The 21,024-nt window shown below is 47.0% G+C and overlaps 1 protein-coding gene across 2 annotated transcripts in view; it reads left to right on the top strand.

The window, feature by feature from the left end:
• Positions 1 to 21,024, top strand: part of Stox1 (storkhead box 1) — a 54,957-nt gene that overhangs the window by 27,782 nt on the left and 6,151 nt on the right. The window contains exons 2-3 of one of the 2 annotated variants that reach the window (XM_036168002.1): positions 16,632 to 16,784; positions 18,212 to 20,549. In XM_036168002.1, the coding sequence (XP_036023895.1) occupies positions 16,632 to 16,784; positions 18,212 to 20,549 (2,491 nt within the window). The remainder of the gene's footprint in view (positions 1 to 16,631; positions 16,785 to 18,211; positions 20,550 to 21,024) is intronic. The other variant, XM_036168003.1, reaches the window with a different exon arrangement.

Below are 21,024 nucleotides of genomic sequence, written 5' to 3'. Positions count from 1 at the left end.
ACATCTTGGCTCTACAATCTTTTTTTCTTTTTCTTTTTTGTGGAGCTGAGGATCGAACCTAGGGCCTTGTGCTTGCGAGGCAAGCGCTCTTTGGCTCTACAATCTTGTCCCTGCTCTAGCTCTGGCTACCAGCTCATCTTGGTTCTCTCTCTACTGTGGGAGAGAACAACACTCTTGTCCCCCTGAAGCTGGCCTTGAAGGCTTTCTGGGCCTCTTTGCTTCCCACTGAAAGGAAAGAACAATGTTGGGGGTGCAGGGATCTGGCCAGCAGCCTTCCCAGCCCTTCCACAGGACCTTGCCATTTCCAATGAGTACAGCCCAGGTCTGGAGAAGCAGCCCACGGAGCTTGTCCTTTTTCCCATAAACCACTTGACAAAACAAGATCCCATCCTCCTGCCCAGTATAACGTGGGCTTTTAACATCCACCTATGTTCATTTTGGTATGAATAGGCACATAAGACATTCCAGATCAGAGACAAGCTTGTTGTGGTTTACGTAGTGAGATAAAATAGTATGTAAGTAATCATACTTGAGTAGACGTTCTTTGCCCTAGGGTATGACCCTGGGGTGACTAGATAAAACCCAGATAGAAAGTTCTCCAGTATAGGTAGTCAGGCCCATGGGGCGGGACGGAGAAAATGGAAAAAAAAAACACCTTTGCTTTTTGGAGACAGGATGAAAAAGCCCTGCCTCTCTCTCTCTCTAACCTTTTGGAATATAAACGTACCTCTCCAGGAGCCACATCTGCTTTGGTGGCCCTATAGTCCTGAGGCTTGCTTTTTCTTGAAATGTAAATACATGTTTTGGGTTTAGAAATCTCACCAGGGACTCTCCCTAGTGGATGTAATGCAAGCTGAGCATCCTGTGCCTTCTGGAGGATTCTAGAAAGCAACTCTAAAAAGATCAGGTTCTTACTACCAAATGTGCCATCCAGCTGGGTTGAAAGCAGAGCCAGTCATGCCCCTGCAGTCTGCTCTGGCTTGCCTCAGCATGGCTTAGGTGGGCTCAGATAGCACGGCTGGGCCTGCCGGCTGGGGGCTGCCACGCCTGAGGAAGGGGTGGAGGGACCCAGACCCAGGGTTGATGATGTAAGAGAGGGACTCTATCTGTGAAGCCCTGGGAGAGGGGCTAGTTCATTAGGAAGAGTAGCACGAAGGTCTCAGGCGCCACAACAGCAGAGAGAGGGATCTAAGGGAAGTAATGAGGCAGAAAGGGGTTGGACCTTTATAAGATGTTCAACTCACCTAGAAAAGCAGGAAGAATGAGTTTATGCTGGAGGGGAGGAGTTAGGGAGCCAGGTGTGAGCAAGGCCAAGGAAGAGGTCAGAGAGCTGTGGATGGTTCACATTCCTCTGGATTCCCCCAGGGCAGAGGTGTAGTCATTTAAAGGGCTTAGGAGGTCAGCTCTTAATCAGAGCCACTGGCCTACAATGGTCCCTTTTCAGATTTCTCATCAAGTGATGTTCTGGAGCCATGACCTTGAGGGACAGGCTGAAGTGTGTTGAAGAAGCCAAGCAAAGAGTTACCACTTTCCTCCCAGAGGGATAAGGATTTCAGACAGGTGGGGTGTACTTAGTACGTCTGTTTAGATGAAGATGGAACACGAAATCGTCTTATTCTGTGCTCAAGAGAACCTGCAGTCTTGAAAAACTGCACTTTGTTGTCTTTAAAACGTAAACATTTGGACACAAAAACCTCATCAGCAAGATGGCCCCTGGAGTCGTGTGTGAAGTCCTTAGCAAGATTCTCTTCAGCAGATTACTCTGAGGCTCATTACGCTAAATGCAGCAGTCAGGCCTGGAATTCTGCCTCCTTCGGCTATTCTTGGCTCTTTCTCCACAGAGGGGTTCAGCCACCCAGCACAAGGGCTGGATTTCCATGGCCTGGACAGATTCCAGCCCTCTTTCTGGCTGCAGAGAGTAAGATTGCCATTGGACCAACTGGAAGAGCTTTATCAACCAGTTTAGTCTAGCTGAGGCGATTCCCTACATAGTCATGCAGGCCTTTGTCACTGGTGGATTTATTGAGAACAGCCATGCTGGGTTGGAGGGGAGGCTGCTGCCTTCCAGGATGTAAGGAGTCAACTAGAGAGGAGCATGGGCCAAACTTCCTTTATCTTAAAAAGCACTCAGGCTTTGGAAGGCTGTGAGGCCATTGCTCCTGGGAATTTTCTAAACTTAATAAAGTAGCGAATGTGAGAAAGAGGAAGATGGATAGCACCTTTGGAGAGCAGAGATCTAAGAAGGAATCACTGTCTACCCTTTCCAACAGGGAGACGGGAGGCATTGCAGCAACCAGCCACTGAAAAAGACAGGATTATCAGGGCAAAATTCTGATGGGCTCAAGGAGGTATTTGGTCTAACCAACCAGGACCTCCAGGCTGTCCTAGGCATCACATCCCAGCAGAGGGTCTAACCCCTCAGACTCTGCTTGACATGCTGAGGACACAGCATTGGCTCATTTATATAGGTACATCTTTTTTAAATTAAAATGTTACCATTTGGTGTGTATGTCTGTGCACCAGGTATGCACAGTGCTAGCTGAGAGCCAAAACAGAGCATCAGAACCTTGGAACTGATTTAGAGATTGTTGTAGGAGTTGAACCAGGTCCTCTGCACCAGCAGCCAGTGCTTTTAGCCACTGAGCCCTCTCCAGGTGCAAGCTTTAAAGTTTTAATGGTCTAGAAATATTTCTCAGTGAGATTACATTCATGGAAATTGTTTTTTTCAGAATGGCTTTATTTAGGTTTTTTGTGGGGTTTTTTCCCTCCCTTTTTCCCTGACAGGATTTCTCTGTAGCCCTGGTTATCCTGGAACTAGCTCTGTAGACCAGGCTGACCTTGAATTCACAGAGATCTGCCTGCCTCTGCCTCTCGAGTGCTGCACCACCATGTCCGTCTTGGCTTTTATCTTTTAGAAGTTAATATTTCAGAGGCCAGAAGAGTCAGTAGTCAGCTTGAAAGAGCCGGGAGCTGGGCAGACAGTCTAGACAATGTGAGTGGGACTGTGGATTCAAAACCCAATGGTGCCTTTGAACTGCCATGGTGCAGTTACCAAGAAAGGAGGTGGCCAGCAGGTGGAGCTGCCCCACAGAAGGGAGAGGGGACCTGGTACCAGTAGGTAGGGCCAGGCCTCCCTGGGTTTGTTTTTGTCCTTAGTGAGTGACCACAAGGGACAGACAAGGTGCTCTCTGCAAAGTTTTTGGTAAACCTTGCGTGTGTAGAGTCTGGCGAAGAGGCAGCATTGTGCCTATCTCATGAGGCAAAAGTGGAATCTCTCCAGCTCTTCTTACCACAGAGAAGGCAGATCTGGCCGCTGGGGATAACCTACTTCCAGGCAAACCCACCCACAGAGACTTGGGGAGTCAGGCATGATCAATGATCATTTAGGACCAAGGCAACTTCCTTTGACAAATGTCAAGGATTACCTCCAAAAGTACAGGAGGAGTTATAGCTATTTGCCTTTATTTCCCAAGGTAATACTTGATTGGCTCTCAGCCATCATTCTAGGTACTCATTTCCCATGATTTCCACATGCAGTAAGGAAATTCACTTCCAGGAGAGTCTCTCCTGTAAGCTCCAAGAGAGATTTTCATCAATACTTAAAGCTTGCAATGCCAGTTGAAGGCACAGCTTCTGCGTGTCGTAGCATTGTAGCTCAGCTGGGACATTCATAGCCTGGGACCTCTCCTGTAGACAGCTGGCAATGTGGCATTCTTGTGAAGGGGCTGTAAGTGGGCAGCTGTTCTAGCTATGACCTTGAAGCACCGGCCCTAGTGGGGTAGCAGGTAACTGTTACCTCTGCCTATGACCTTGAAGTACAGGTCCCTGGGGGCGTGGCCACTCAGGGACCCTTCAGAAGTGGGATGCATGTACTCAGCACTCCTCTTTGCTTCCTCGTGGTTTTGGATGCTGAGACTGACCAGGCAGATCTTGGAAGAAGATCAGCGTGGGACATAACTTGGCTTTCCAGGACCCTACAGTAAATACTTGTGCTAAAATAAATTTAAGGGGCTAAAGAAGTATCTTGTGATATCAAACCCAGAGGCTCCAGTCAAGCCCCTGATGCTTATAGCTTACAGCAGAAACCATGGAGAGACAACTAATGTCATCTGCCCTTGAATAGAGAGATTTGGGTTAAACAAGAGTTTTGTTGTGGGATTTTAGAAAGGTGGGAAAACAGCTTTATACAAACGAAGGGTAGATTTGCCTCCTAAAACAAGAGGCTTAGGGGTAGGTAGGCTGGCATGGGTACAGCTTAGCAAGGTTGTCCAAACCTGGGAGTTCCTGTCTGCTCTCTGCTCTGCCTTCATGAGTGGGTAGGTTGTTTGACCTCCAATTTATTTTCTCCTGGTCATGAGATAGCTGCATCTACCTAAGACCCAAGTGGGCGGGTGTGGCAGCACACACCTGTAATCACAGCACTCAGGTGGTGGAGGCAGGAAGATGAGGGGGTTCAAGGCCATGCTGGCCAAATGAGACCCTGTCTGAAAACAAAACGAAAATCAAGCAGGAAGCAAAAACGAAGGATGGAAGAGCCTTTTAAAATCTTTGGCCAAAGTCATGTCACCATGTCTTGCCAGTTTTAAGTAAAGCTAGAGATGTAGTATAGATCTTTCTTGCCTCCACACCACAGAACAACAGTGAACGGGGGCTTGGGAATATACTGAATGGACCAATCAAATAAAATACTAACTGCAGAAGTGTATCTCTCATAAATGAAGTACAGCTTACCTAGCCGGTGAGAGGGTTTTAGTCAAAAGGCTATGGGAACTGGAAAAAGTCTGGATTGATCAAGAATCTTATTTATGTGCCTAAGTAATGGGCTGCAAGAAAAAAAAAAAACAAATAAACAAACAAACAAAAAACCCAGGGTGCTAAAATGCTGTGGCTGATCAAGTGTCTTTAGTTTGGGAAGAAAAGGTAAAGATTCTGGTACTGATGAAGAGCTGACACATGTCAGTCTTACTCCAGTATTGTCACATGTCGGCCTTGGGAGTCACTAATCAGTAAAGAGGGTACCCAGAAATGAAGGATGTGAGGCCAGGGCTGCTTAACACATACTAGCACTGCCCCTGCTTCTCCATGCTGCCATTAGTACCTCAGACCCCACAGGAATGTATGTGTCTGATTCTTTTTTCATTCAGGCCTCCCCTGCTTGGGCATCTCCAAATATCTTGAGAAAGAATTTGGGTGGGAGGCTGCAGCTCTCAGGTCGGGTTATGATTGGCTCCACCCCACTGCTCCTCACTACAACCGAAGCCCCCTGAGGGCAAGTATTGGGTCCCATTTGCTGTGGGTCCCAGACAACTGTCATATAACAGATACTCAATAAATATCTTCTGGATAAGGAGTGGTGTGGGCGCCTGATGCTGCACTGCTGTGGCTACTCCCTGTATCTCAAAGATGTACATGGAGAATGTATTCCCAGCTGCTGGCATCCAGGAATATTCAGATACATATCATGAAAGTTAGCCTTAAATAATAGTGCAGAACACAGGGGCCAGGCTTAGGAAAAGAGGCATGGGTTCATAGAGGGAGGCTGAAGCTGGTTGCTACTTTACAAAAAGGAGTGTATGCCAGACCCTCCCCTTGGGTTATGATTGACTGGGACCACTGCTCCTTAGGGCCAGGAGCGGTTGAACAAAGTCAGCCAGGCAGGCCATTCTTTACAGACGGCCTGTAACTGGGTCATTGAGATTCCAAGCAGCATCTTTTCAAACATTTGACCATCGGACACTGTCTTTCTTTTCTTAATATTATTGGGAGGGAGGGGTGCACGGCATGGTGCATGTGTGGAGTCAGTGCTCTGCTTCCACCTTTATGTGAAAGGGGGAGACATTGAACTCAACTCATCAGACACATTTGAGCAGTAAATGCCTTTACCCACTGAGCCATCTTTCTGGCCCAGGACCTTTTTTCTTAGCCTGTGGGCATGATAGTGCACACCTTTAATCTCAGCACTTGGGAGACAGAGGCAGGAGGACCACTGAGTCAGCTTAGTCTATATAATGAGTTCTGATAAGTTTTTGGCACCCCAATAGGCCTTTCTGCCGACACAGCAATCCAAATCAGACAAAATCAGACCAAATTAGAAAAAGCCCTGGTTTAATGGGTGAATCATTCCCGGGTGATTCTCCAGCCCCCACAGAGGAGACAGAGACTAGAGACCAGAAAACCATGTTTTCTGGGATGTAGCTTAAATACCCTGTGGGAGTGGTCTTGAGGCTCTCTCGAGGAGGGGCTGTGTTTGGCAGGCTTTGAAGGGGCAGGTTTGGGGAAGGGGACTTGAGTTAGATCTTCCACCAGAACATTCCAGACTCTTCGGGTGTCTGGATGCCAGGGTGCCAGGGATTGAGGTGGAGCTCCCACCCAAACAAGTTTCAAGACATCCAGGGCAACATAGAGACTCTCTCAAAACAAAAACAAAAAAAGTAACCTTTTTTTTAAAGGTTTGTTTTTTTTTTTTTTTTTTTTTTTTTTGAGCTGAGGCTCAAACCCAGGGCCTTGCGCTTGCTAGGCAAGTGCTCTACCACTGAGCTAAATCTCCAACCCTAAAGGTTATTTTTATATGCATTGGAACTGGTGTTATAGTTGTGAACTGCCATGTGGGTGCTGGGAATTGAACTCAGGTCCTCTGGAAGAGCAGTCAGTGCTCTTAACTGCCATCTCTCTACCCCTAAACCTTTATTTTGATTATATGCATATGGGTATTTTGCCTGCTGTGTATCTCTGTACCATGTGCATGAAGTGTGTTCAGCTGCCAGAACAGAGTATCAGATCCCCTGAAACTTTAGTTACAAATAGTTGTGAGTGGCCACATGGGTGTTGAGAATCAAACCGATCCTCTGTGCTCGATCTTTGCAAACAATCAAAAAGCTGGGGTCTCTGGAAGAGCAGCCAGAGCTCCTAACTGCTGAGCCCTCTCTCCAGCCCCAAGGACCCTTTTTCTTACAGAGTGCTTCATGCAACGAATGTACAGTTTGAAAAGTGCTGATCTATCTCAATCCCATACATATAAACAGGGGACTGGACCAGAGAAGAGCTGTGATCACTTGGGGCCACACAGCAGACTCAGATTAGAACCCTGAAACTCTGGAGTGTTTGACACCCCACCCCTCAGTGAGGCTCATTTTAAACTCGGGGACTAGGCAGATAGAAAAGACAGCATTTAATAAAAAGTTATATGGAAATTGTTTATTATCCAAATAATGACTTGGCACTAGATTATCTTCCATAGTTACGTACAATGTTTTGTTTTGTTTTTCAAGACAGGGTTTCTCTGTGTAGCCCTGACTGTACTGGAATTAGCTCTGTAGCCCAGGCTGGCCTCAAACTCAAGAGATTCTTTTGCCTCTGCCTCCCGAGTGCTGGGATTAAAGGCTTGTGCCATCACTGCCCAGCTAATGACAGCATTTTTTTTTTGAGACCATATCTTTTTTTAAAAGTTATTATTTACTTATTTAAAGTTGCATATATGTGTGTATATGTGTGGGTGTGCATGTGTCACACGTCATGAAGAGTAAGAGTCACTTGTGTGACTCTGAGGGATCAAATTCAGGTCGTCAGGCTTGGTGGCAAGCACCTTTACCTGCTGAGCCATCTTGCTGGCCCCAGGGATTTTTTTTTTTTTTTTTTTGTCGGAGCTGAGGACCGAACCCAGGGCCTTATTCTTGTTAGGCAAGCATTCTACCACTGAGCTAAATCCCCAACCCACCCCCAGAGATATTTTTATGACTCAGCAATGAGAGCTGGCTTCAGTGGAGCTGTCCACTGAAGGCCTCCGAGACTCTTGGGAAAATGAATCACTTCAAATTTGCCCCAGGTTTGCCTAGAAAGCTAGGAGCAGAGGTCATGCACACTTTTTTCAGGGGGAGGGAAATGTGGGAACCAGGGCAATATATAAGACTATTTTATTATTTTTGTTTTTCAAGACAGGGTTTCTCTGGGTAGCCTTGGTTGTCCTGGAACTCCCTTTGTAGACCAGTCTGGCTTCAAACTCACAGAGATCCACCTGCTTCTGCCTCCTGAGTGCTGGGATTAAAGGCATGCACCATACCGCCCAGCAAGTTCTATTATTTTAATCGTTTACAACATTTAGATGTGTGTGAGTGTTTTGCCTGCATATGTCCATGTGCCACGTGCATGCCTGGTGCCCTCAGAAGCCAGAAGGGCATTTGACCTTCTGGAGATGGAGTGGCAGAGGGTTGTGAGCTATCATGTGGCTGCCAGGAATTGGAAAAGCAGCACTCTTGACCACCCAGCCCTCTCTACAGCCCAAATGTCTGGCTGTTCTCTCTCTTATTGGTTGTCCATATACCAGAGGTGCTGCGGAGAATGATCTACCAAAGACACCCTCTCCCTGGAACCTGTGGATATGTGGCCTTGCATGGTGGAAGAGACTTTACGGATAGAGTGGCTCTCTATTTGAGAGAGTCCTCTGTATTGATGATAAGCCCACTCTAATAACTCGAGTTCTTAAAACAAGAGAAATGTCCACGGGTAGGTAGGATTGGAAGTGACACAGACTTTGAAAAGCCAATCAAAGAGAATGGAGGTGTTAGGAGCACTATGACAGATGGTGATGTGGGCAGCACCAGAGAAAGGCTCAGCTTGGACCGCTCTTGGTGATATAGTGACCTTCGTCGTCGTCAGTTCTGTAATTACAAGGAAAGGAATTCTACCCAAAACCCAAACCTAAACTTACTCATCAACTCTCTAGGAGACTAGGCTGAAAGCCTGGGCGTGATAGCACATACCTATAATCCTAGGACTTGGGAGGTAAAGACAGGAAGATCAGGAGTTTTAGGCTAGCCTTGGCTACGTAAGTATGAGGGCAGTGTGGCCTGTGTAAGACCTTGTCTCAAGTTTAAAGAGGAACCTAGGACACCAATGCTTTGAGTATGGCTCTGAGGCCCAGAGGAAGAGCAATTGAACCACTAGACTCCTTTCTCATGCTTGGGATGCCACCCAGGGCCTTGGGAATGTTCTGCACATGCTCTTCATTGAATTACAGCCTGTCCCTGGGGGTTTTCTTGTTTTTGGATACAGGCCTGATTTCGTAGTTCAGCCTGACCTTGAACTCATGGCCCTCTTGCCTTGCCTCCTTGAATGCCTTAGCTCTCATACCAGGCTTGTTGGAATGTTTGAGAGCCAGCTGGTACCAGCCTTAATGGTATAGAGTTAGCATGGCCGCCGCTGAGCCAGCTGGTTTGAGCCACTAGCTCCTTCCACCCGGCAGAGCCCTCTCTGTGTCTCTATTGATAGTGAAGATGGCACAGGAAAGATGGGAGAAGAGAGGCCTGCAAAAAAATAAAAAGAGTGGTGGTCCCAGGGGAAGAAAGCCACAGCTCAACAGGTACTTCCTAAGTGAAGGCCGACTGTTTTTTCTCTGTATGTATGTATCTGATAACCAAACTGTGGAGTATCTGTCATCATTGGTTCAAGGCATCTCTCCTCTATCGCTCAACTGGCATTGGATATCATATATATGTATATATCCCTTCAAAAGGAGGCTGGTGGCTCATGTCCCATACTCTGTGCTTGGAGCACCCCAGGCCAAGGTGTTCTTCTGTGACTTGTCCCCCAGTTGGCTGCCACACTAGTATATCATGTGGCCAAGCAGTACCCAGGTCAAACATCTGGTCATGGATCTGTAGGCAGCTGGTGCCCAGGCACCAGTGCCATAGGCTGGCCTGGGCCATGACTGGGGGCGACATCAGCCCCTGCAGAAGTCCTCTGTCAGCCTGTGCAGGAGCTGGGTTAACTCTGTTAGAGTCACTCTGGCCAGGAGAGAAAAGGCCCCAGATCTGTGGCCAGGGGACACTTGCTTAAGGGGGGCGGGGGGCTTTGCTGTGGAGGAAGAGGAGAAGACTGATAGGAGAATGGGAACTGTCAGGAGTAACACACTGGTGCTGTCGATGCAGCTCAGTTGGTAGAATGCTGGCTTGGCATGCATGCCTGTGATCCTATCACTTGGGAGGCAGAGGCAGAAGGATCAGAAATTCAGGGTCATCCTTGGCTAAAAAACAAGATTGAAACCAGCCTGGGATATGGGAGAGCCTGCCCCTCCCGCAACAGGGCTGGCCTCAAATTCAGAGACCCACCGGCCTCTGCCTCCCAAGTGCTGGGATCAAAGGTGTGTGCCACCACTGCCCAAGCCTTTCTTTCTTGGCTACACTGTGACTAGTTTTGCTGCAATTCCAAGGAATCATGTCAGAGTTGGCATCACAGTGCCTATGAGGGAAATCAATCCTGCAGCAGCGGCGGCAGATTTGACACTTATTTGAGTTTGATGTTGAACCAATCCATGCAGGACCAGTAAGGCACTTTATGAGATGCACTACGTAGGGGCTAAAAAAAACAATCAAGGAGGTGTCCACTGCAGATCCATCATGGAGCAGATCCACTGAGCTTGATTCTCCTCGGTCCCAGTGCATTATTGACTCTGAAGTCCTTGGAGAGGAACTTCCCTGTGTTAGACCCAGCCCTCTTGCAGCATGCACCCACAAAGGGGTACTGGTGAAGGTCAAGTGAACTGAACTGGTCAGACTCTGAAACCCCCCCTTGTTGATACAGAACTTAGGTGGATTCTCTAGTCTTCACAGACAAGCCCTTGCAGATGTCAGAAGCTAATTCTTTCTGTGTGCTACTGTAGACTGTTCACCCCATACATCACACCCAAACAACTCTGTCCCAACTTAAAATGTCTTCAGCTGCCACTGGGGCATGGGGATTTATAGCAAGAGAACATGGGTGAGTGATGCCAACTTTGAAGCCTTGGGCATTGCTGCAATCCAGAGCTGACAGTTCTGGCCTGAAGGCATGAAAAATCCTGTTGTCTGTCATCATGAACTTGACCCCCCCCACCCCACCCCACCCACCCGTCAACACTGTCCTCTTTTCTCTTAATTCCCTTTCCTTTCCTATTAAAACACTTGTCTGGTAGTTCACACTCTAGTCCCAGCTATTTTGTTTTCTTTTGAGACTTAGTCTCATGTGTCCCATGGAACTTGCTGTGTAGCAAGGGATGACCTTGAACCCCTGATGCTGGGATTATGGTCTGTTTTCTGTGCTGTTGGGCATACCAGGCAAGGTGCACCCACAAGGGCAAAGTGCCCCATATCCATATCTGCTGTGCTGGAGAAAGAACTTCCCCTTCATGACAGACACCCAGCTGCCTTGGATTATAGCCAGCTCGAAAATCTTGGCATATTTGATTGTAGATGTAGAGGAAAGTGTGGTATTTTTTTTTCTTTCATTTAGCTGAAAGGGAGAGATGGAGAGGGCTTGGCTCTGTGGGACTGAAACCTTATTTCATCTTATCTCCATTCTGGTTTTTTTTTTTTTTCCCTGAACCTATTTGAAGTTATAACACAGCAGAGCTAATCATTTAAAGCCATCCAGCTTTGTACACCCGCCGTTATCTCCAAGGAGGAGCATGTTGTTACAAAAGGCTGGTTTGGCTTGCTTGCTTGCTTTTTAAAACCAGGTCAGGATTAATTTTAAGGTAAAAAAAAAAAAAAAGATGTGGCAGATAAAAGGGCAGCTTGAAATCCGGGACTCTTCTTAGGTTACTCTGAGCCAAACATCCTCTTTTATTATCCCCGAGTGTGTCTGCAGGCTGCTTTGTCTGCTCTTTGCTGTCATCTCTAATGCACTTGGAAGAAGCCTTTCCCACCGTGGGATTCAATACCAGGCCCCAAAGAGATGGGCTCCGATTTCCCGAATCTGGGTAATTAGCTGAGGTCCAGTGGCTCAGTTAAACCATCTGAAGGTCAATAATGCATGGGCTCCTGGCGGATTGCCCAGCACCATGTCAGCCATAAGCACACCTGTGGAGGGGCTAAATGTTCTCCGGGGAAGTTTGTGTTTTTAAACATGACATATTGGGATTAGTGTTACATAGAGTTTAATGCCATGACAAATTCTTCTATGTAGGAAACAAAAAAGGTTGGATGTGAGTACTTTCCAAATTCTCAGGAACCCTTTCTTCTGTTTATTTGCTAGCCCAGTCTCATGAGCCTCCAAAGCCAAGTTGAAATACTCCAGATAAAAACATAACAACTTGGGCACTGGGGGCTTACTTGGGAAGTTCCAGGCAATAGTGCAAGCGTGGGCTTTCTCTTCAGGTCTTTGATTCATTTTGAGTTAATTAAAAACATTTTAAAATGGACTTATTTCATATGTATGAGGGTTTTGCTTGCATGTATATGCCAGAAGAGGGTGTCAGAACCCCTGGGACTGGAATAACGGATAGTTGTGAGCCACCATGTGGGTACTGGGAATCGAACCTGGGTCCTCTGGAACAGCAGCAGCAAGTGCTTTTCTAAATTGCTAAGCCATCCCTCCAGCCCCTTGGGTTAATTTTTAAAAATTACTTTAATCATGCATATCTGTGTGTGTGTTATATGTGTTGTATGTGGATTATGTGCAGTTGACTATGGATGCTCTGGGAGGCTCCTTGAAGCTGGAGTTACACAAGGTTGTGAACCACGATGTGGGTGCTGGGAACTGAACCCAGCTGTGTCCTCCGGAAGAGCAGCCAACACTCTTCCCTGCAGAGCCAGCTCTCCAGCCCTTAGTTTGGTTTCATTTGTTTTGTTTTGTTTTTTTCCAAGACAGGGTTTCTCTGTGTAACAGCCCTGGCTGGTCTGGAACTCACTCTGTAGACCAGGCTGGCCTCGAACTCAGAGATCTGCCTGCCCCAGCCTCCCAAGTGCTGGGATTAAAGACGTGCTTCCATGCCCAGCTCCTAGCTTTGTTTTTTAATTCGCTTACTAAGTATTCAATTTCCTACCCTCATCTCTGCTTACCCGCCCCCCCCACATACACCTTTGTCTCCTTTCACTGGAGTTTTGGCTTTTTGTTGTTGTTGTTGTTGTTGTTTTTCCGAGCTGAGGACCGAACCCAGGGCCTTGTGCTTGCTAGGCAAGCGCTCTACCACTGAGCTAAATCCCCAACCCCACCGGAGATTATTTTTTGTTTTGTTTTTAAGATTCAGCACCAACACTGACCTGGAATTTGCTTTGGAGCCCAGCCTGGATTCAAACTTCATATCCTCCTGCCTCAGCCTCTCAAGTAGATTACAAGCGGCCATGCATGACCACACCTGGCTCAGTATCGCTTTTTAGCCTTGGATTGCTTTGATTACCTCAATTCTCTGAGCCACTGAATTCTCCTTTTGTGCTTTCATATAAAAGAATTTTCACAATTTTATGTGTGTGAGCACTTTGCCTCACCTCTTGTGAGAGGTCTGCCTACAGAGGCCAGGAGGAGGAGTCTGAGCCCCTGGAGCTGGAGCTACACATGGTTGTAACCAGCCTCCATGTGGGTACTGGGAGTTGAACCTCTCTCTGCAAGAGCAGCCAGTGTTCTTGACCACTGAGCCATCTCTCCAGCCCCTGCATTTCAGGCTCCTTGAACATTACTTTTGTGATGAGGTCATGGGGATGTTGATGAGGACTGCATTAGTTCCCGTATTTTCCTGATGGCTTGCTTCCAGCTGATTTATGGGGGCGGGGCTTTATGGCCTCCCATGAAGAATCTCTGCTTTTCCTCTTTGGTGAGATCTTATCTTGCACTGGATTGTTTTTTGTTTAGATTTTTTGTGTGTGATTATTTTATGTATATGAATGTTTTACCTGCATGTATATGCATGTGCAACCTGTGAGTGCCTGGAGCCCACCGAGGTCAGAAGCCGCTGGATCCCCTGGAACTGGAGTTACAGGTGGTTTGGGAGCCACCGTGTGAGTGTTAGGAACTGAGCCCTGGTCTTTTGCAAGAGTAACAAGTGCCACACTCCAGCTCTTTGTGCTGCGTTGTTAAACTGCTGTCATCCACAAGAGCAAGTTGTACCCCCACCCAGCAGGCCTGGGGCTTTCTAAGGCATTAGGCACCAGGAGGCAAAGACTGATTGCCTTAGTCTAAAGCAGTGGTTCTCAACTTTCCTAGTGCTTTGACCATTTAGTATAATTCCTCATGTTGTGGTGACCCCCAACCATACAATTTTTTTTTTCTACTTCATAACTCATTTTGCTCCTGTTATGAATCATAATGTAAATAGCTGATATGCAGGACATCTGATATGCGAGCCCTGTGAAAGGGTCATTTGACTCCCCCAAGGGGTCTCAACCCACAGGTGAAAACCACTGGTCTAAAACCATCCACCAGCAGGCTGATTCTAGTCACCATTTTTGTTGGTTTGTTTTGTTTTGAGACAGTTTCTCTGTGTAGCCCTGGCTGTCCTGAAACTTACTCTGTAGACCAGGCTAGCCTCAAACTCACAGACATCTGCCTGCCTCTGCCTCTCGAGTGTTTGGATAAAAGGCGTGTGCCACCACTGACTGGCGTCTAGTCACCATCTGAAGGTTGCCAGCTCAAAGGACCTGCCTTCCTCAATTCTGTCATCCTTGGCAAGTGAGAAGCTGACTCTGTCACTGGCTGGCATCCGTTGGGGCACATGTAGAGTGCTTGCTCTTCATTTCCCCTCAGAGTGAACTGTGAGGTGTGATTATTTTAAAACTTGTTCTTTGCTTTCATTATAACATGAAAAGTAAAAGCAAATAACCCAACCAGATTTCTTTGTAGCACAATGAATTTAAAAAAAAAAGTGACCACAGCAGTGATATACACCTATAATGAATTCTAGGTAAGCCTGGTTTACATAGTGAGTTCCAGGTCAGCCAGTGATACATAGCTGAGACTCTGTCTTTAAAAGCATTTTTGAGAGAGCTGGAGAGATGGCTCAGTGGTTAAGAGCACTGGCTGCTCTTCCAGGGGTCCTGAGTTCAATTCCCAGCAACCACATGCTGCCTTACAACTATGCGTAGTTGGAGTCTGGTGCCCCCTTCTGGCATGCAGACAGGACGCTGCATAATAAACTAAAAAAAAAAAAAAAAGTACTTTGCAGTCTATCATCTATCTGTCTATCTACCTACCTACCTAGCATCTACCTCTCTTACCTATGGATTGTAGAAACTGTATCAGACACAAATACCCATTGTTTTACTTTGATGATACTTGTCTTTCAGCCTAACCACTTTTTCCATTTCTGAAGCACCCAGGAATACTAGCCTGTGTAAACAGAAAGAACCTTGTGGCGAGCACTCTCTTGCCCACAGTCTCTCTTTAACCCAATGCTTCCACAAGCTCTGGGGTGAGAGGTCCCAAGCAGGCCTGTTTTTAAAGGTGCTGCTTAGTTCCTCTTCAGGGGGAGCATTTCTGGACCTGTGAAATCTGATTGCATCTGCAAGTGGGATCGTCTGCACTTAGCATTGCAGAAACCCAAAGGATGCAAAGGATGCAATAGGCAGTGAAGCAATCCCAGCATCTGTCACCAAAGTTCCCAGGTTAGGGTTCACATCACTTTCCTGCACACAGAAAGCTTGATTTATGTACCTGCAGCATGTATCTTAGCAACAGCTGGGAAGGGGATGCTCTGGGAAACTCTCCTGGCTTTGTCTAGTGGGCCGTCTGGGGGGCTGAGGTTGGGTGTGGGGAGGCTGTGAATGCGGCCCCAGCGCGAAGTCAGAAACTTATTGAAAATATGATGAGCTTTTGTTGTTGTTGTTGTAACTCACTGTGGGGGTCCTGAGCATGAGAAACTTGCAGATGAGCACTTTATCCACTTTATGCCGTAGTGTCAAAAGAGTGGACACACACACACAGTACTTAGAGGACAGTAAAACAGAATGTTCTCTTTAGCGTGCTTCGTATAAAGGCACATGGATTTTTAAAGAGGAGGTGGCTTCTAGCCAGTATTAGTTTTGTCCCCATTGTCTTCATTAATTTTCCTTAGAAAAGGCCTCATGTAGCCAACCCTGACCTTAAACTCACTATGTAGCCGGGGATGACCTTGAACTTATGATCCTTCTGCCTCTGTTCCCGACTTGTGGGGATTATAGTCAGTAGAAGATTAGTTTATCTTCGTATGTGTGAGGCACCTCGAGATGAACCTATGACCTACCCTAAGGAGATGAACATGCTGGGCAAGTGCCCTACCACTGAGCTATGTCCACTTCCACTTTTGAAACTGAGTCTCAAGTAGCCCAAGCCGGCCTCAAATTGACTATGTAGCCAAGGGTGACCTTGAACTTCTGATGCTCCACCCTCCATGTCTCAAGTGCTTGGATTACAGGCTTGAGCCACCAGGCTCTTTATGCCAAGTTGAGGGTTGAACCCAAGGTCTTTTGCTCGCTAGGCAAGCCCTTTACAAACTGAGTTCCACCCCCAATCTATTTACCATCAATGGTTATCTTTGGTGCACCAAGCTCCATATACACAAATAGGTCATTGACTGGCTGATACCCAGTCTGTAAACTATAGTAACAGGCATGATTTATCTACACCTGTGCTGCAAATGATGCTGTACTTCATACCATGGCTTCCCAACCGATATGGAAGTATGCTTTTAAAAATGTGAACTGCTGGATGGCATGTCTGGCCTCTGCAACAGCACATCACAGAGGGGCCATAATGTAAACCTTTGTCTTCTATGGTTTCTACCATCGCACATGCCATGTTAGCAGAGTCTGGGCCTGTCATCCAGTCAGACTTAGACTGTTCTCTGTTCACTAATTCCAAATGGATCATAGCAGATTTACCACCTACACTGTTTTTGACCTCCAATTCAGGTGATGTCTTCCCAGTGCAAATGAGTCCCATAGCCCAGTGTCGGTTCGTGCCCTTGGCTGAAGTTCTTTGCTGCATTATAGCTGATATGAACTCGGCCCAGGCGGCTGTAACCCAGGAGTCACTCTTGGAACACTTGAAGAAACATTACCCAGGTAACCAGTGTTCACCACGTGAATTCATTCAAATGTGTTTGGTTTCTATTTATAAACAGTCCTAACATATAAGTAACGGTCACGGTGTCCTTTCTTCCCCCTTTTTAGAATCTTTTGTCACAACACTGAGTTACCCAGCTCAGTGGCAAAGGCATGCAAGTCTCAGCTATTTGCTAGACTGAAGCAGGATTGAAAGTTCAAGGCCAGCCTAGGCAGCTTAGTAAGACCCTGTCTCAAAGTAAAAGTAAAAAGAGGGATGGGGATATAGTTCACTGATGGAATGTTTGCCTAGCATGTACAAAGCTCTGGTCTCCGTCACCAGTATAAAAAAAAAAACCCACAAACTGTCAAGAATAGTCCTCTATCAACATTTGTGTGTGCCATGGCACACACGTCAGAGAACAACGTGCAGGAAGAGTCAGACTCTCTTTTCACCCTGTCTTAGGGATCGAACCCAGGTCCTTGGGCTTAGCAGCAGGTGTCTGCTGAGCCGTCTCACCAGCCCAACTTCAACATTTCATCAAGATATTTATTTTACTTTCTGGATGTTTTTTTCAGATGTCAATTCGTGTTAATCAGCTTCCGTAGCGAGGGACTTTTCCCTCAATTTTTCCCATTTCTGTTTCCCAGAAACGGAACTGATAGAATTGTAGCTCTATGCCTTCACAGACTGTGTTTTAATGTCATTTTATTCTTTATGACATAAGTGGAATCCTTCTGTACATTCTTCATATAGCGCTCATGAGACTTTTTAATTTCCATGTTTGTTCACCGTGAGGCTTTCTCTAGTTTTGTTTTTATTTTTCCAGTGCTGGGTATGGAGCCCAGGGCTTCATGCCTGCTAGGCAGGTGCTTTCCTACTGAGTTTTCAAATTTTAAGTTGATTTAGAACCAGTGATATTCAGATTTTTTGTTTTTTTTATTTAACCATGAACCTTGCCATATGTCTTTATGGGGACCAACTTATACAATGTTTTGTAGTTTAATTACACATATTCTTCTCTGGGTTGTTTTGTTTTGTTTGAGATAGGGTCTCTGTAACTCAGACTGGCCTGGTTCTCAATATCTAGCTCAGGGTGGCCTTGACATTGCAGTCATTCTCCTGTGTCAGCCTCCTGAGCGCTGAGATTACAGATCTGAGTCACTATGCTCAGTTCTAATTTTTAAAAAGTGTGTGTACGTACGTGAGTGCTGGCACAGTCCACATGTGGAGGCCAGAGAATGACTGGGAGTTGTCCTCTGTCCTACCCCTTTGTAGGACTGAGGACTAAACTCAGGGTGTCAGGTCTGCATACAAGCACCATTAACCATTGAGCCATCTGACCAGCTAGCATTTTAAGTGCATGTAATGTATACAATCAGCTCCAGGTTTGTAAAGCATGTATGTGATCATTCTGAATTTCTAATTTCACTTTTTTTGTTTTTAGGTATTGCGGTCCCTTCTCCAGACATTCTCTACAGCACACTGGGGGCTCTGATTCAAGAAAGGAAGATTTACCACACAGGAGAGGGCTACTTCATAGTCACACCGAACACTTACTTCATCACAAATACTCCCCTACAGGAAATTCAGAGAGCTGTCCTGTCAGATGAAGGGTACTCAGTGCCAACTTCTATGACCTATCTGGTGAGCGTGGATTGCTGTGCAGAGCTGGCCCAGGAGAACGAGGCTCCTGTTTCCCACTGTCCATCATGCCAGTGTTTCCTTGAAACAAGCGTACAGGACTCTAAGGACCCACTGACTGGGGCAGAAGTATCTAGAAAAAGCCAGGAAGGTCTTGAGGAACTCACAGCTTTGTCTAAGAACCAGGTAGCCGCAGCATGTGAAGATACCCACGTCTGTGTGAGCCCCAAACCATTACCATACACCAAAGACAAAGGCAAAAAATTTGGTTTCGGTTTCTTGTGGCGAAGCTTATCTAGAAGAGAGAAGCCCAGAACAGAGTACCGCAGTTTCTCTGCACAGTTCCCACCTGAAGAGTGGCCAGTCCGAGATGAAGAAAGCTCCAGCAACATCCCCCGAGATGTGGAACATGCAATAATCAAGAGAATTAACCCCGTGCTGACTGTTGACAACTTAATTAAACACACAGTCCTAATGCAAAAATATGAAGAACAGAAGAAATATAACAGCCGGGGCACTTCCACGGATGTACTGACAACCAGGCATAAGTTCTCTTCTAAAGAAGGACGTCGGAAAAGGCAGGGCCAGTTTGCCAAGCCTCACAGGCGGGGCTGTTCTCGCCAGGACAGGCTCAAAACATGGAGCCAGGGGAGTGAGCTGAAGCCGGGAAGCACAGGACTTTCTGAAAAGCACCCCAAGGTCCCCACAGCCCAGCCTGCTCCCAGAAGGAAAAGCCGCAGTGAGGAAATTCAGCAGTCGTGTGGTGGGATTTCAGCTGTGCTAGGTCCCCACTTGATTTACAAGAAGCAGATCAGTAATCCTTTCCAGGGCATGTATCTCAGAGGGCCCCCAGTATCCAAAGGGCACAGTGTTCAGAAGAGCCGTGATCTGAAACCTGGTCCCACTTGGCCAGAAGAAAAGCCTTTCCAGAGGGCAGGGTCTTCAGGTCCTTTGGGAGTCTTTGATGGTGGAGGCCAGGAGCCATATCTGGAACAATGCCATGATAAACTGGAAGCAGAAACCATGCTTTCGATGAAGGCTCCTGGCCATCCTGTCAGTGACATCAGAGGTGGCCCAGGAAATTACCCTCTGTGTAGTGTTTTGCCAAGTCACCCTCGGGGCTGTTCTTTCAGGGAAAGTGTGTTGAGAGGTGATGTGCATAATGAAGAAAACAAAGTCTTGAAGAAAAGTCATTCTGACTGTGACATGTTCTTGGGGACCAAAGAAATGCATCAGGTCTTGCCCTCACAAAGTCCGGCCTCTTTGGACCCCGTACCCTGTGTGCGTACATCAGTGAAGAAGACGGTACACCAGTTCCAGAACCTGGGCCTCTTCGATTGTCCTGTTGGAGCAAACCATTTGAGGACACATGAAAGACAAGGTGACTCCAAAGATCTAACTAGGAAGACGAAGACGTTTGTCCCAGAGGCAGAGATTGGGAATGTGCAAAATGAGGGGTTCTCTGACAGTGAGCAGGACGGGGCAGCCTTGAACCAGAGTGAGGCCGGGGTGGATGACGGGGCCTGCAGTTCACTGTATCTAGAGGACGATGACTTCTCTGAGACTGATGACGACTTCTGTCACACATTGCCTGGACATACTCAGTATTCCTTTGCAGGTGGAGGCAGGCCAAAGCAATGGCAGGGAAGACCAGTGGTGACTGGGAGACTTCTGACTGGATGTGATAGCAAAACTGATAGGTTCGAGCCCCTGGCGCTTGAAAGGAAACACCAGTACAAGGCCAGTGAGTTGTCTGCAAATTCGGGGGAAGGTCCAAACCCTGCTCTCACAGACAACCCTGGCCTACCATTTGGTTTCCACCATGAAGGAGAGCCTATGGCTGCCTGTGTCCAGGCCTCAGCAGCTGCTGGTGAAAGTTTACTGGAATTCTCTACTGCAAGGAAAACCAGTTGTGGGGCTGAGGTCCTGCAAGATTCTCCTGGTGACACAGGAAAGAACTCAACTGGCTGGAGACAGAGCCCTGCAAATCAGGAAATGGGGAAACATTTCACAGACAAATTACAACTTTTCAACACCTCCCATGTGCCAGTGTTGGCTCAGGAGCCTCAGGGAGAGCATCGTCGCCTGGAAGGGACAGAGAGTTACAGCGTGACAGGAGACAGCGGGATCGATTCCCCAAGGTAAGAATGCATGTGGGTGCTACATTAGCTCCTCCTGCAGGAGTTAATAGAGTCAGGGCACATGGAGCTGCCCAGTGAGAGACTCCTGAACAAACCCATGGAACAATGTCAACAGCCGTGGGGGAGTAAGTTACGATGAGGTTGCATATGGTAGGACAGAATTCACTTTTCTTTTTCTTTCTTCTTCTTTTTTTTTTTTTTCTGAGACAGGGAACCTGTCCTAGAACTCACTCTGTAGACAAGATTGGCCTCAAACTCACAGAGATCCACCTAGCTCTGCCTCCCGAGTGCTAATATTAAAGATGTGCACCACCACAGTCTGGCTTTGTTCTCCCCCTGCCCCCCCCCCCCCCCCCAAGACAGGGTTTCTCTGTGTAACAGTCCTGGCTGTCCTGGAACTAGCTCTGTAGACTAGGCTCGGCTTTAACTCAGAGATCCATCTGCCTCTGCCTCCCGAGTGCTGGGACTAAGGGTT

Source organism: Onychomys torridus, chromosome 18, assembly GCF_903995425.1.
Source record: "Onychomys torridus chromosome 18, mOncTor1.1, whole genome shotgun sequence".
NCBI classification, from domain to species: Eukaryota; Metazoa; Chordata; class Mammalia; order Rodentia; family Cricetidae; genus Onychomys; species Onychomys torridus.
The sequence above is the reverse complement of the archived record's forward strand: the minus strand, read 5'-3'. Positions and strand labels throughout refer to the sequence as shown.